The sequence below is a fragment of the Nuphar pumila genome, chromosome 4 (genome assembly GCF_984573655.1).
Source record: "Nuphar pumila chromosome 4, dmNupPumi1.hap1.1, whole genome shotgun sequence".
Classification (NCBI taxonomy): domain Eukaryota; kingdom Viridiplantae; phylum Streptophyta; class Magnoliopsida; order Nymphaeales; family Nymphaeaceae; genus Nuphar; species Nuphar pumila.
This window is the reverse complement of record NC_143252.1, coordinates 45,938,097-45,955,668: the sequence shown is the minus strand read 5'-3', so window position 1 is coordinate 45,955,668 and position 17,572 is coordinate 45,938,097. Positions and strand designations below refer to the sequence as shown.

At 38.5% G+C, this 17,572-nt stretch overlaps 1 protein-coding gene across 1 annotated transcript in view; it reads left to right on the top strand.

The window, feature by feature from the left end:
• Positions 1-11,452: 11,452 nt before the first annotated feature.
• Positions 11,453-17,572, top strand: part of LOC149840154 (phospholipase D beta 1-like) — a 134,461-nt gene continuing 128,341 nt past the window's right edge. Inside the window, exons 1-3 of the mRNA XM_090005009.1 lie at positions 11,453-12,412; positions 14,088-14,204; positions 15,875-16,069. Coding sequence (XP_089861135.1) covers positions 11,453-12,412; positions 14,088-14,204; positions 15,875-16,069 — 1,272 coding nt within the window. The remainder of the gene's footprint in view (positions 12,413-14,087; positions 14,205-15,874; positions 16,070-17,572) is intronic.

Sequence of the window (17,572 nt, the reverse complement as noted above, 5' to 3'; positions counted from 1 at the left end):
AAGCCCCTCGCCCCTTGGGTTCAACCCGAGTTTAAATGACAGAGACCTAGGCGTACTGGCTCAGCCTATCGTACTACTGTGTCTGTTTATGTTGGCACAAAGAAACTGCTCCTAAGTGCAAAGACCTAACTGCTCTATGTTGGCATAAAACTCTGAGGGTCTTACCCTTAGATCCCAGGGAGTCGCCAAGCTTCTGCTTACCAGGGGTGACGCCCTGCTCAGTGTTTAAGAAAACAGAGGCCATACCTGAAATTTTAGATACGCGAGTCCATTTCCAGAATTACGGGTACTCTGTGGTTCATCAACCGCTGGTTTTCCGTGGGCGTTGCTTGCATCATCATATCATCACTTGACGGTTTTCCTTCTGTCGAAGGAGGGAAAAAGAAAATAAAAAATGGTGGCTTACACCACGGTGTAGACTTACGATTCCTCTCAATCCTTTATGGCTCTTCCTCGGGTGCAAGTCGCGTATCCTTCTTTGCTTACAGCGATTCTTTCTTTTCATCGAAGGGTCGAAGCGAGAATGAATTGTGAGTATTTTCTTTAATTTTTGTATTTTTTTATCAGATTTTCCTATCGTAGCTAGGAGTAGTTCTATAGATCGTAGAGTTTTTGTAAATCAGAGACCGTTGCACCACGTAAGACTTAGTATTTGGATCATCGTCGAAGCACAAAAGGTCCTCTTATGACATAGAGCAATATTTATCCGCAGCAAAACGGATCAACAAAAGTGTGAATCGGCAAGTTATGTGTGCGACAAAGATGAAACGAGAATATTCACAACTAGATAGACATAGCAAACCACGAGGAGACATCAGATTTGTTGGGATGAGTGGTCATTATCTGCTCATCTCGGCATATCCACGAACATGGGCCCGTTCATGAATATGCCTGGGCAATTATAAAAACAAGTTTCAAAAAGACTTTTTATAAAACCGTTTTCACATGCCTGTTTCAATAATCTCGCTGAACCTATTTGCATAGCTGAGCCAAAAAGAGAATCCGAGAGATGAAAAATTATAAATCATGCTCAGCACTTGATGTGTGAAAAATGCAGCACAAGTCTCTCGAAGCAAACCTTACAAAAGCCTTAAACATCTGATCTTCTTCTTCTTCCTCTTCTCTTGATTTTCAAAGATCTTTGTTCGGTTCACCTGCTGCTTCGATCGTCTGCTGCACACTCTATACATCAGTGGTATCAGAGCGAGTTAGATCTTCTGAGGTCTGCAACATCCTTCATTCTTTGAAACATGCAAGGAAAGCGTGAAAGGTCAGTTGAGCTTCAGGAAGCCCTCTGTCTTCTTGTGACTATAAACTTACAGTCAGAGGATTTTTTTCTTTCCTTTACTTTCGCTTGAGGGACTCTAAGAGCAGAGACCCTAAACTGTGTTGTTGAATTTTTTTTTCGCTCAATCTTTGTGCTTACCTGAAAATAATTGCATCCGTGAAAGTTTTTTTTTCTGTAGTAAACTACAATAAAAGAACAATAACAAGAAAAAAAATTCTTACCTTGTTGTCGTCGGTCTTCTTTTCCGACGACCGTTGTCATTTTATCAAAGGACCCAGTTTTTAACTGGTTCTCTTTTTTCTGTCATCAACTGAAACTGTAACTGGTAAGGAAGACATCCACCGGTATTCCTGAAAAGGGAAATCAAAAAAGAAAATACACCAAAAAAATCATCTGAGAAAACACCGAAAAATAAAGATAACACCGAAAGATGGCAGTTCGGCCATCGTTCTGGTTTGGGTCTTCTCTCAGAGATAGATCTGAGCCAGAAGCACCAACCCAAACACACGGCAAGGTTTTTCGCCGGAATCCCTGGCCAAAAACGCGAAAGAGCCTCTCGGCATCTCCAGTGAACCCTCGAGAGAAGAGAGAGAAAAGTTGACTGAAAAATAAGTTTTCAGTCGACTTTAGGGTATTTATACCCTGGGGTGAGAAATTACCCAGAGCCCCTCCTTTTTTGCGGGTTATTCAGAAACACTGTTATTAAAAATTAAATTGTAACCCGCATACTTTTTTTTTATTCTTTTTTTGCTAAAAGAGGGTTGCGTGTGTGATTTTATCAAAATTTCATTTAAAGGCTTGAGATTATTAAATTTACAGAAACAGGTTTTCTATTTTAGTGTTAGTTTTTTTTTTAATAATTCTTGCTAAAGGTTGTTTTTTTTTATAATTCTTTATAGGCTAAAACTGACTCGTGGTCTATTTTTTGTGTCTTAATAAAAAAATATTTAAAATAAATAAATTACTATAAATAAAATACAACAAGATAGGATGACTAGTCATGTGTATGCTTCTGAACTTGCCAAAACCAACAAGCTAAATGAAACGAATTTCTCAATTTGAAAAATAAGAATACCCTTAGCTCTTACGCTTGAGGGTTTGGAATATGTTTTACACAAACAAATACAAAATCCTGGAGAAATAGTGTCAAAAGAGGAGAAAGAAAAATATGAAAAATACTTAAGAGATGATCTTATAGCTAAAACTATTATGTTGACTTGTATGGATAATAACCTGATTAGAGTTTTTGAAGACTACAAAACAACAAATGAAATAATGAAAGCAGTTGGGTCTAAATATAATACTACATCTGAAGTACATGTACAACTCCTCTTAGAACAATACAATTCATATAAAATAAAAGAGTCATACAACGTGGTAGATCATGTAAACCATATGTTGGTCATGGCAAAAGACTTAGCAATAGCTGGAAACGTGATACCTGACAGAATGCAAATCTCAACCATCTTAAATAGTCTGTCTGTATCTTAGAGGATGGTAACCACAACACTTAGGCTGAATACTAAAAGTCTAAACCTAAATGAGTTACCTCTGCAACTGGCGATAGAGCAAGAACACATGGTCAATGACAAAAAGTCAGAACTCATGATAGCTCAAGATGTCCCATCCAACAATCAAGTACCCTTTAAAAAGAACAACAATAACTTTTAAAGGAAAAGGAAACAATAGGTTCAATAAAGGATAGGATATCAACTCCAGAAGGCCTCAGATAATTGGACCTCAAGTAAAGTGCTTCAAATGCGGGAAGATAGGACACATCCAAAGAAACTGCAGGACGAAGACCTTCAACAGAAACACTGGACAGTATGGGAAATAGAACAACAAAAGAAGACTGGATAATAAAGAAGTTGTCTGCGTGGTGTTTGAATGCTTATTTGCAAACGAGGAACTCTCAGGATGGTGGGTTGATTCTGGAGCAACCCGACACATAGATAAAACTACAAATGGATCTTTAAACATGAAAGAATTAGGTTATGTACGTAGAATTGGGTCTTATAGACTTAATGTAGGTGAAACAAGTGTCCTTAATGAAGTTCTTTATGTACCCTCAATGAGGAGGAACTTAGTTTCTGTCCCGGCTTTGACTGGGAAAGGTTTTGAAGTCAGATTCATTTTCGGGAAAGTCACAATAGGAAAACAAAGAAGAGTCCTATTTGGAGGAACTTTTGTAAAAGAACATTGTATGTTTAAGTTGTGACAATAAAGAATCACTTTTCGCTTATATCGATTGTGTCTTTAACATTGATATAAATGTATGGCATAAAAGACTTGAACATATAAGCATAAAGAAAATAAAAAACTTAGAACAACAAGGAATAATTTCTACATTTAATGAAGCACACTTTGAAAAATGTGAAACTTGTATATATGGAAAAATGGCTAGAAAATCTTTCCCATCAAATGTTGTACATGCTAAAGAATTGTTAGAAATAATTCATACTGATATTTGTGGACCATTTAGAGTTCAAACTCACAGTGGAATGCTATATTTTATATCATTTATTGATGATTTCTCATGATACGGCTACTTATACTTAATTAAACATAAATCAGAAGCGCTTGAAAAAATTAAAGAATATAAAAGCGAAGTTGAGAGACAACTTGGAAGATGTATTAAAATAATTAGGTTAGACAGGGGAGGTGAATACACCTCGAATGAGTTCAGTGAATTTTGTAAAGATCTTGGCCTTAATAGGCAAAGAATCATGCCAAGAACACCACAACAAAATGGTGTTGCAGAGAGGTGCAATAGAACCCTCTTGAACATGGTTAGGACCATGTTGGCAGGAGCACAATTACCCAAAGTTTTTTGGGGTGAAGCTGTAAATACAACAATGTATACCCTGAATAGAGTGCCCTGCAAAATTGTCCCAACAACTTCGTATGAAAGTTGGACTGGTAGGAAACCAGATTTGAGCCATCTTAGGAGATGGGGTTTTGTAGCACACGCTAAGATCTTGGATCCAACTATGGATAAGTTGGACAATAGATCTGTTAGAGGTATTTTTATTGGATATCCTAAAGGATCAAAAGGCTACAGGTTATACCACGAAAGGTTAGGATTGATTGAGAGTAGAGATGTTGAGTTCTTAGAATGACTCAACAATGAATCAAGTGATCCCATTGAAGATCCCTTTGATTTACTAGATGATTTTGATGATCAAGATAAAGAGTTTGGTAATAAACCAACTGTGGATCAGTCAGGCAATGGACTAACTGATCTAGGCTCCTCTACTTCTCAAAGTTTAAGCGGTCATAAGAGATCTAGAGTTCCCCCATCCTATCTGGATGATTATTATGTGTATCTGACTGAGGAGTTATGCTATTCAATAGATATAGATGAAATGACCGACAATCTATCATATTATAATGCTATTAAATCAAATGAAGAATCAGAATGAAAAAGGGCTATGGATGAAGAAATAGAATCCATTGAAAAAAATCAAGTCTGGGAATTAACGGATCTTCCTGAAGGAAGGAAACCAGTCGGTTGTAAATGAGTTCTTAAAAAGAAGTACAAGGCTGATGGATAAATAGACAAATTTAAAGCAAGGCTGGTAGCAAAAGGTTTTTCCCAAAGGAAAGGTGTTGATTACACTAAAACCTACTCACCAGTTGCTAAGTTTGCATCCATCCGGATAATATTATCCATAGCAGCTTATTATGATCTAGATGTGTGGCAGATGGATGTAAAAACTGCCTTCTTGAATGGTGACTTAAAAGAAACCATATATATATTTCAGCTAGAAGGATATGTCACAGACAATAACAAAGTATACAAGTTGAAAAAAATCTTTGTATGGGCTTAAGCAATCACTAAGATAGTGGTATTTGACTTTTCATAAAGCAATAACCAAGATTGGATATGAAGCAAATCAATTAGACCATTGTATATATGTTTGGAAAAGTGGGAGTCACTTTTGTATTTTATCTCTTTATGTTGACGATATATTGTTGACTGAAAATAATAATGATATGATAGTCAACACAAAGAATTTGTTGTATACCAATTTCGAAATGAAAGATATGGGTGAAGCATCATACATTTTGGGAATCAAAATTACCAAAAATCGAGAATTAAAAGTTCTCAGCTTCAGTCAAGAAAGATATATTGACTATATTTTGAAGAAATATAGAATGCATGACTCGAAACCTATTGGTACTCTAGTTGCTAAAGGAGTGAACTTAAGTAAAAGTGATTGTCCAGGAGAAAATCAACAATGACTAGATGTTCCTTATGCCCAGGCTGTTGGAAGCTTAATGTACGTTATGCTCTGTACAAGACCTGATATAAGTTTTGCAGTAGGTCTTGTTAGCAGATATCAAAGTAATCCTGGTTGGCCTCACTGGCAGGCTGTCAAAAGAATCTTTCGATATTTGAAAGGCTCAAAAGGATTACAATTGAGTTTTCAATCTGACAAGATTGATTTGATCGGATACTCAGATGTTGACTTTGCAGGATGCAAAGATGACAGTAAATCTACTTCTGGCTATATCTTCCTATTTGGAGGAGGTGCAGTAGCCTGGTCGTGTAAAAAGCAAGGTTGTGTGGCTTTGCATACTCAGGAAGCTGAGTATATTGCCTGTAATGCAGCAACAACTTTTGCAGTATGGATTAGAAGGTTTATTTGTGATTTAAAATTAGATCTTGAATTTGAACATGTACATATTTTTGTGACAACCAGACTGCTATTTCTTTGATGAAAAGTAGGGCAGATAGCTCTAAAAGCAAGCATATAATGGTAAAATACCACTATATACATGATATGATTGAACAGAATGAGATAACTGCTGATTATCTACCATCTTCAGACATGGTAGCAGATCCACTTACGAAAGGGATCCCTGGGGATCTGTTCACAAAACACGTGGCACACATAGGATTAAGATACTTATGATTACGAGGCAAATCCTTATGGAAAATCCATAATCATTGCATGAAAAGCCCACAATAGTAGAAGCAAGGTTGGCAGATATATGGCCAAGTGGGAGATGTTGGGATGAGTGGCCATTATCGCTCATCTCGGCATATCCATGAACATGGGCTCGTTCATGGATATGCCTGGGCAGTTATAAAAACAAGTTTCAAAGACTTTTTATAAAACTGTTTTCAAATGCCCGTTTCAATAATCTCGCTGAACCTATCTGCAGAGCTGAGCAAAAAAGGGAATCTGAGAGATGAAAAATTATAAATCATGCTCAGCACTTGATGTGTGAAAAACACAACACAAGTCTAAAGCCTCTCGAAGCAAACCTTACAAAAAGCTTAAACAGTCAATCTTCTTCTTCTCCCTCTTCTTTTGATTTTCAAAGATCTCTGCTTCGTTCACCTGCTGCATCGATCGTCTACTCTGCACTCTATACATCAAGATTTACGTAGTTCGGATAGGCTATGTGCCTTCCTACGTCCACGGGGAGAGTAAAGATATTTCACTATAATGTAGAAGAAATACAAAGTGGAAAGATGCTCTTACAAAGACATCAAGCGATCTTCCCCAAAACAGAGCACTTCACCAAGTTCTACTTCTTCATCTCATCTCCCTCAACATTGGTGCCCTCTAAATAGCCTCAACAGCTCTGCACCCACGGTATCCACAATCTCCAATTCAGGAAGATGTGATTAAGAGAGAGAGAGAGATACGGGAGACGTGGGGTTAGAGAGTCCCATGTTCTCACTTAACTAATTTTGACCAAGTCAAAATTACAACAATTCTCCACCTTTTTTACTTGGTCAAACAAAACTCATAACAAAATTTCTTCTACAAGAAAACAAAAGAAAAAAAAAAACTTTCGAACAAAAATACCCCCTCTCCCAGGAGCCTTCAATGCTCAACATGCACGAACATGAGCCAAGTTCAGACAATGCTGAAACTTAGCTATTGGCAATGGTTTGGTCATCATATCAGCAACATTCTCCTGAGTTGGAATTTTCACAAGTTGAATGACTCTACTTGCAATTAGCTCCCCGAGCTTGTGATATCTGACGTCGATGTGCTTTGTTCTAGCATGATAGACCGGATCCTTTGCAAGACAAATAGCACTTTGACTGTCACAATGTAGACAAATGATTCTTTGAGCAGCACTGAGCTCCTTCACTAAGCCTTTCAACCAAACTGCCTCCTTAGCAGCCTCCACTACAGCAATATACTCAGCTTCTGTAGTTAACAAAGCTACAATGTCCTGCAGCATGGCTTTCCAACTGATTGGACCTCCACCTAGAGTAAAAATATACCCAGTAGTAGATCTTCTTTTATCAAGGTCACCTACATAATCTGAGTCAACATAACCAACTAGAACATCAGACATATTAGTGCTTTTCTGAAATAACAAACCAACATCTGAAAAACCTTTTAGATAACGCAAAATCCATTTCACTGCATTCCAATGCTCTTTTCCTGGATCTGCTATATACTTGCTAACCACACTGACTGCCTGAGACAAATCAGGCCTAGTACAAACCATGGCATACATTAGACACCCAACTGCACTGGCATATGGAACTTTGAGCATTTCATGACGTTCTTTCTCTGTCTGAGGACACTGCTGCAATGATAATCTAAAATATTGAGCAAGAGGTGTACTTATAGCCTTGGCTTCATTCATATTGAGTTTAGCCAACACCCTCTGAATGTAACCCTTTTGGGTCAACCACAGCTTCTCGTCATGCCGATCTCTCTAGATCTCAATGCCTAAGATTTTTCTAGAACCTCCTAGGTCTTTCATCTCGAACTCTGAACTAAGTTTCTGTTTTAACTTAGCAATTTCGTGCTTATGCTTACAGGCAATAAGCATATCATCAATATAAAGCATTAGCAGAATAATATAACCATCACCGAGGAAACGAAAATACACACAATTGTCATACCTGCTCCTACTGTAGCCATGTGTTAACATAAAGGTATCAAATCTTTTATACCACTGTCGCAGAGCCTGCTTCAAACCATATAGAGACCTTTTCAGTTTGCACAACAGCTTCTCACTACCTTTCTGAGCAAAACCATCTGGCTGCAACATATAGATCTCCTCGTCAAGACTGCCATGCAGAAATGTTGTCTTCACATCAAGCTGCTCTAACTCCATATCCCATGTAGCCACCATAGCTAGCATGACTCCGATCAAACAATGCTTCACAACTAGAGAAAAAATCTCAGTAAAATCAATTCCTTTCCTCTGTGCATAGCCCTTGGCTACTAATATTGCCTTGTACTTTGGTGGTTCTTTCTCATATGAAGCCTCCTTTTTTCTTTACACCCATTTGCAGCCGATTGCTTTTTTTCTTCAACATTGAGGCTTCATCAAATATCACATTTCTGTTGAGCTCCACCTACTATATGTCAGGGTTCCAAAGCTTGTACCCCTTCACACCAACTTTGTATCCCAGATAGATGCAGCGTTTGGACTTAGCATCAAGCTTTGTCCTCTCATCATCCTGCATCAAAACATAAGCGGGACAACCAAATATATGCAAATCAGAATAATCAACTAACTTACCAGACCAAACTTCCTGTGGTGTTTTGAGTCCCAATGTTGTAGAAGGTGACCTGTTAATGAGATAACAAGTCGTATTAACTGCCTCGGCCCAAAATTTCTTTAGTAGATTAGCAAACAACCTCATACAACGAGCGCTCTCTAGTAGTGTTTTGTTCATCCTTTCAGCCACACCATTCTGTTGTGGCATACTAGGAATAGTCAAACGCCGAGTAATACCTTCCTGTTTGCAAAAATCTTTAAATTGCTTTGAAGTGTACTCACCATCATTAGTTCGCAGAACTTTAACCTGTTTACCAGTTTGCTTCTCAACTCTGGCTTTCCAGTTTTTTAACTTCTCAAATGCTTTAGACTTGTGCTTCAATAAGTAGACCCAAACTTTCCTAGAGAAATCATCAATAAAGGTAACAAAATATCGTGCTCCTCCATGAGATGTCACTGGTGCTGCCCCCAGACATCTGAGTGAACATATTCAAGGATATCTTTACTTTTTTGATGAGAAGTAGCAAATTTAACCCAGCACTGTTTACCAAGAGCACAACATTCACAGAAATCAAGTTTGCAAAATTTTATAGCCTTGAGTAACTTCCTGTTATGCAATTCTAACATCCCCCTCTCACTCATATGCCCAAGCCTGGCATGCCACAATAAAGTATCATCATTATCAGAAGATGATGTAATGGCAGCATTTTCTGTCACAGTTTTTCCAAGCAACCTGTACAGGGAACCAATCTTTTCTCCCTTCATAACAACCAAGGCACCTTTCAATACCTTCAATATGCCATTAGCGCCACTAAAGGTGCACCCACTAGCATCAAAGGCACCAAGAGAGACAAGACTTTTTCTCAAATCTGGGACATATCTAACTTCAGTCAAAGTTCTAATAACCCCATCAAACATCTTGATCTTAATAGTTCCTATCCCAACAGATCTACATTCGGTATTATTACCCATGATAACTCTACCCTCGTCATGAGATGCAAAAGTATCAAATCAATCTCTATAAGGGAACATATGATAGGAACATCCAGAATCAATAGAATCAATAATCCATTCATCAGAGAAGTCCATACTTGAGGAGATGGTGAAAACATCACCATCCTTCTCCGAATCAGAAGCTATACAAGCCTCTTCTAGCTCTTTCTTTTTGTTCTTGGACTTCTCTTTCAGCTTAGGGCAACCAGCTTTCCAGTGTCCTTATTTGCAATAGCGACATCTATTGTCCTTTCCTTTTGACTTGGATCTGGACCTGAATTTCTTGTTACTTTTCTGCTTCTGACGTCCTCTTTCTTGACCCGAACCCTTCACTATCAAGCTTTCACCAACACTGGGCTTGTTTCTGATTTCATTTGATACCAAAGTAGTTTTGACCTCCTCCATCTTCATGGTTTCTTTGCCATAGAGGATTGTGGTCACCAAGTGGTCATAGGACCTCAAAAAAGATGAAAGAAGAAGAAGAGCCTGATCTTATTTATCCACCTTAACCTCAACATTGTGAAGCTGCGAGATCAACTTATTGAAAAAATTCATGTGTTCAAGAAGGTGAGTCCCATCAGTCATACACAAACTATAGAGTTGTTTTTTTAAATAAAGTTTATTGGTGAGCGACTTTGACATATAAAGTTTTTTCAATTTCTTCCATAGATCAATAGTAGTATCAACATCGGCAACATTGTGCATTACCTCATCAGCCAAACACAACTGAATAGTACTGATTGCCTTCAAGTCCAACTCATCCCAATCACCATTCTCCTTCCCAAGAAGCGCCTTGTGCAAATTGTTCTATACTAGAATAGCTTTTACTCTTTTCTGCCACCGACCAAAATCAATCTTGATGTCAAATTTCTTCACTTCAAACTTTGCGATCGATATTTTTGACAATAAGTTTGCAAACCTTGCTCTGATACCAAATGTTATGACATAGAGCAAAATTTATCCACAGCGAAACGAATCAACAAAAGTGTGAATCGGCAAGTTATGCGTGCGATAAAGATCAAACGAGAATATTCACGGCAAGATAGACAGAGCAAACCACAAGAAGACAGCAAATTTAGGTGGTTTGGATAAGCTATGTGCCTTCCTACATCCATGGGGAGAGTAAAGAGATTTCACTATAATATAAAAGAAATACAAAGTGAAAAGATGCTCTTACAAAGACCCCGAGCCATCTTTCTCAAAACTTCTTCATCTCATCTCTCTCAACAATGGTGCCCTCTAAATAGCCTCCACTGCTCTGCACCCACGGTCTCCGCAATCTCCACTTCAAGAAGATAAGAAGATGTGATTGAGTAAGAGAGAGAGATAAGGGGGTTGGAGAGTCCCACGTTCTCACATAACTAATTTTGACCAAGTCAAAATTACAACAAGGTCCCGCAATGTGAGCCAGTCAATGCAGGAAGCAAGAGAAGAAGTTCATAAGATGATAGCTTACCGTGGGCTCTCCTTACGTGAACGTCAACGCTTCGATCGTTTTCGTTGATCCTGTCAAAGGTGGAAGTGAAGAAAAACATCCAAAATGGTAGCTTTCAGTGGCGTAGACCCTAGAATTCCGCTCTGCGTCAACTATTACAGACGGTGTTCCTCTCTTCTTCTCTTGAAGACAGAAGGAAGAGATTTTTCTTCTGATCATCGTCGTCGTTTTGATCGGGCTCCGACATGGAAAGTTCCTATTACAGTTCGTCTTCCTCCCATGGAAGCTATCAATATTTGCATCCACCTCATGCTCACAGTCACTCCTCGTCTTCGAGTTCATCTCTGAGAGTGTATCTGCTCCATGGAAGCCTTGATATTTGGATCTTAGAAGCTCGGAACCTCCCGAACATGGCTCAGGTCTCCAATCTATGCAAGCGTAAACTGAAGAAGATGGGCATGTCTAATATGGTCCAGAGCGTTGTGCCTCATCAGCATTATATGACCAGTGACCCCTACGTCAAGGTTGAGATATCCAGAGCTACGGTAGCCTATACCTCTGTAATCAGAAACAATGAAAACCTGGTCTGGAATCAGCAGTTTATCGTTCCGGCTGCACATTATGCTGCAGAAGTGCACTTCGACGTCAGGGACAAGGATTTCGTGGATGGGGAACTTATAGGTAGAGTATCTGTATCTGTAGAGCAGATCTATCGGGGGCCGATAGTGGAGGGTTGGTTTCCGATCGTTGGATCATGCAGTGAGCTCTGTGCGCGAGGGTCTGTTTTAAGACTTTCTATTCATTACATTCCCATCGATAAATTGAATTCGCATCGATATGGAGGCCCAGACTATAGAGGGGTGCCCGGTGCGTACTTTCCTCTGAGGAAAGGTGGGAATGTTGCTCTTTATCAGGATGCACATGTTCCTGATGGTTGTCTTCCATCTCTTGAGCTCGAAGGAGGTTTGCTATATGAGCACAGGAAGTGCTGGAAGGATATCTATGATGCAATAAGCAGTGCCCGGTATCTGGTCTACATTGCGGGATGGTCGGTGTACCACCTGGTTAGGCTGATTCGGGAACCGGGTGGCGCTTCCGGTCTTACTCTAGGTGAACTTCTCAAGGCCAAGTCTACAGAAGGCACCAGAGTCTTGCTTCTTGTTTGGAATGATCCGGGGTCTGGGAGCATCGGACCTATTAAATGGGTAAAGCACTTGAGCCCTTGAAATAGTATTGCCATAACAGTAGTTTCTGGTTTTTGTTGGTTCTAATCATGTTCTAATGAATGGCAAGTACTGTTGTTTTTTTTGTTTATCTTTTGGATTTGGGTGGATGTTCTAGTTTCTGAGGTAAGGTATGTTTGGCTGCTCTTTAAAAAAAATGAAAAAAAATCTCATGAGAATCAAAATCATGTGATTTGGAATCTCATGCGATTCCAATTCTCATGATTGGTTTGGTTGGTGTGGGGAAAGGAATCTCATTTCTATGAGATTCATCTTTTTTTTGTTGGTTGACACGGCTGCAAGACTCTATCAGAGAGGTGTTGAGCTCGCCAACGGCGTTTTCCGACGAGCTCCCCGCTTGATTGCCCCCTTCCTCTCAATTGCAAGTAAAAAAAAAAATGGGAAGACTGAACAAGGGCTCGCCGGCAGGAGCCCCTGTTCGATCATAGGGAGGGCGGTGGAGCTTGCCGAAATATTGATTCCGGCGAGCTCCTCCCTCGGCAGCCAATAAAACCCATTGCAAAAAGAAAAAAAAAAGAGCTACAAGGCCGAAATAGGGGCTCACCAAACAATAAAAAAAAACACGAATAGAAAGAGGGGGACCCAAACAGGGGCTCGCCAGGCCTCTGCCCTTGTTCGGTCGTTGGCCAATGGAGCTCGCCGGAATCTCGATTCCAGTGAGCTCCACCATGCAACCACCTTCTGGTGATTTTGCATCAACCAAGAAGAAAAAAAAAACAGGCTCGTGATTTTTTTGGCGAAGCTCCCCCTTCAGGCGTCCTTCCCTCTTTCCAGCAATATGCAGGTGGCTTCCTCTTCTTCTTCATATAGGCAAGAAGAAGGAGATGAACGTTGGGGTCTCAAACCTCAACGTTCAACTCTGCAGCCTTTTTGGTACACGGCTAGAAATCACATGGGCCCCAAATCTCATGTTTGGTTGGGCATGAGAAATGGGGCCATATGAGAATCACTTTCTCATTTGAATGAGAGAGTGATTCTCATGAGGCCCAACCAAACATGCCTTAAATTACATTCATGAAAATTTTCTCACTATATATATTTTTTCTTTCTAGTGAAATTGGAACTGCAATCCTACAATTTGTTCTACTTATTCTAGACAGAATTATCGGCATTGATTGGCTGGAGTTTCTGCAGCGATGGCATGTACTCTGGTTGTGGACACATTTTCCTCAAGCTTTCTTGAATATGTCTTGAAGTAATATAAGGAAAAATAGGAAGAAAGAAGAATGATTAGAATCATATCAACGCACATGTATGTGCATGCACACAAATGCACAGGTACTCATACACACACAACACGCGAAATGTATATGTGAATATCATGGAGAAGACCAATATATGTGCCCGTAATATGTCAGTGATATTGTGAATATATGTAGCTAAATATAAAACATAAGAATAGAGATAAAACATAAACACATGGATGCATCTGTTTGTATAAATTGTGTGGTTTTTTTCCATATGAAAGATTGGGAATACCAAAATGTTTCTGCATGTCATTCCTTTTAGTAGGTATAATCCCAGCCAAGTAAGAACTTCCCATGTGATTTTGAATTATGTAAATTACTTTGAAGTATGAGCCACCATATACTTCTCATTCTTTTTATTGACTGTGCATTGATTTTATTGTGAACAGGATCTTTGTATGAAGACACATGATGAAGAGACTCGGAGATTTTTCAAGCATTCAGCAGTTCATGTATTGCTTTGCCCAAGAATTGCTAAGAAGAATCATAGTTGGATCAGGCAACAGGTCACCATTTTGCTAATATAATGGTTGATTGTTTGACCTTTCTTTGATAGATGAGTCATTTTTTTGACAATTTACACTGCCAATTTTCTTTGGAAATGTACTGTTTCTTAAATGTTCATGAGACATGCTAAAATTGTAAATGCAATTTCTTAGTCATAACTATCAGAGGATGTCTGGTTCAAGTCAGCAGACATGACCCCTATTGCCTTAAAATCACCTTCTCAAATGCCATCTTCACGTGGTAAAAAATCTGGCCTACAGGTTTTGCTCCCAAATAGTTGTGGTATAAGTTGACATCTGATTCTTTTGATTCTGGATGTCACAGACAAAAGAATGTATGGGATGTGTCTCATTTTCTGAGTTGAATAGCTCAGAAATGGTTCTATTCGGCATTTGATGTTGGGTTCATCTCATCAACGTCTGATCCATTTGGACTTGCATTAGAAATAATTATTTTCTGGTAGATATATACTGATGCAAACATGCTGAAAGAAACATGCTAAATGGGTTTTTTCGGCTTTTCCAGTGCTTTTTTTTGCAGTTCCAACCCATTAGATGTGTTCAGCATGGTCAATTTATTAGGAATTGACACCCAGATCATGTGTTTTCCATGAAAAAATGATATTTGGAGCCTTGAAACTTTACAAAGATTTTGAACCTTATAAAAATCCACCCATGTGTCAGAATCGACCACTCCAGGAGCTATGTTACATGGGTGCGGGGGTGCGGCACTTTCAAAAAACTTGGGTGCGGGGGTGCGGCACTTTCAAACAACTTGGGTGCGGGGTGCGGCAAAAATATAAAAAATTATATATATATATATATATATATATATATATATATATTATATATATATATATAAAGTCCAAAAGTTGGACATAAATGACCCTGGGTGCGTTGACTGCACTCAGGGTTAGGTTGACCGCATCGGGTGCGACACGGGTGCGGCACCTAGTTCGAGAGTCCCTGTGACATAGTCCAAGAGCTTATCCCTTTGAAAGCAAGTACGCAGATCTCATCTGTACAGTCAGAACTTAAAATTAAAACAAAAAAGGCCAGAAAAACCCATTTAGCATGTTTCATTTAGCACGTTTGCATTACATACATTAATTTCTTATATGTTTATGTACATATATGCGTGTATGTGCAAGTGTGTGCCTGCACTAGTCTGAATGAGATTTGTCACTGATAAAGATGTAGATCATACTCAATTTCAGATTTTGTGCGTTTGAGCTGGACTTTGTGAAACTACTACTAACATTCTTTTTTATTTTGGTTAATTATTTATGGATGTCATGTTATATGACAATACATGCTTTACTATCAGTTGTCAAATTTGTTTTGGATATCACAAACCAAGACCAGATATCATTATGCTATATAAAATCCTTTGAGTAGCACAGGTGGATGAAGCCAATGCCCCAGTTGTAGTTGTCTAGGATGTCTGGCCAACTTGTTGTAGTCATCATCTTTTGCCTCATGTCATGAGTTCCATAGCACTGAATTCTATTCCTTGTCAAATTGAGATAACTTTAGAAATCTGTGTTTTTATTGTTTCTTGTGGATGTATAAGCTTTATTTGCTGTTTCTATCTCAACTTTATAGATTGCTGATTTCTTCTCTCAAGTTGGAACTCATTTTAATAGTTTACTCTTATTTCTTGTTAACAGAAAGATGGAGTGATCTATACACATCATCAGAAAACAGTGATTGTGGACTGTGATTCCGGTAACAATAAGAGAAGAATTGTTGCTTTTGTTGGAGGCCTTGACTTATGTGATGGGCGATATGATACTCCTGCACATCCTTTATTCAAGACCTTACAAACTGTGCATAAAGATGACCATCGGAACCCAACTATTCAAGTAAAACTTTCCTCTCTTTTTTCTCAAATCCTTCTCTTCTTACTGTTACAACATCTTTTACATCTGTCTAGATTCTGTACAAACATCATTCATTGCTTAATTTCTTGTTTTCATAAGTTTATGTGCCTCATGTTAAGGACAAATATGCAACTTTACTTTTATTTTACATATTATATATTATGAAAGTGGGTAGGTTCGGGTAACTTAATTTATATTTTTAATACATGAATTTTTATGTGCATCTTGATTTCAAATTCCATTTCTGGAGTATTCGCCTACCAAAGCCCATGTATAGCCTATGTCACATGGGTGCGGGTGCACGGCACTTTCAAAAAGCTTGGGTGCGGGGTTGCGGCAAAAAAAAATAAATAAAATATATATATATATATATATATATATATATATATATATATATATATATAAAGTCCAAAAGTTGGACATAAATGACCCTGGGTGCATTGACTGCACCCAGGGTCAGGTTGACCGCATCAGGTGCGGGTGCGGCACCTAGTTGGAGAGTCCCTGTGACATAGTGTATAGCTTATTTGAAAATCTGTAACTCTGCTTCTGTGCTGATTATGCTTCTCATGTCATGCATATATATTTTATACAGATGGTGTTTGGTCTTTGTTATATTACCTGTCAACTGGTAGCATATAGTTCAGACCAAGGTCAACCATAATATGAACCAACCAAGTGTGGCTACGTTCAGAATTGGATCAGATAGTCTCAAATATGTCATGATCCAAAGCCAGGACAAAAAGAGGATATAAAAATTATATCGATAATGTTTTATTAAAACTTGAAGTACTGTGGTGTTTGCCTACATTTTTTGCTCCTTACATATTTAACTAAATGAATGGGTCTGAGTCCAGATTGTGTTAGATTAGTAGTGTAAGTTTTATGAAATAAGTTTTTAAAGATATATTTTTGATAAAAACATTTTGTGAAAGCCAGACACCAAATAATAAAAATCGGCTCACACTAGGGTGAGATCCGGGTCGAACTCAGGAAACAGGAGAAGAAACTTTGTATTTCACAGAATGACAAGCTTTATTGCCTTTAAAAAAAATTAAATAAAAGTAACTAGCTATTACAATGTGTTACCTTCTTGCAGAGAGCTCAAAAATAATAAATGGCCTTATTACAAACCCAAATTAATGAAATAAATAACCCTAATCTAAAAGAAAAGAAAAAGGGGTCTTCAGTTGCTTGAGCTTCTAGTCCCTTTGATCTTCACTGCTTCCCTTTGACCTAAGGATGCTACAAAAGGCTTTTAGTTTTTCACTCTTAAAAGGTTTTGGCTCTTCTGAGGGCTCTTTGAGGGGCCTTTTAGGGACTTTCATGAGACCTTTGAGAGACCTCAGAGAGCTCTTCAGGAGTACTTTTGCGGGCCTATCGCACGTCCAACCGCTTCCCTGCAAAAAAAAAAAAAAAATACAAAACGAGCAGAACAAAGTAAAGAAACTATACCAAAATCTAATATTTCAAACAAGAAAAGCA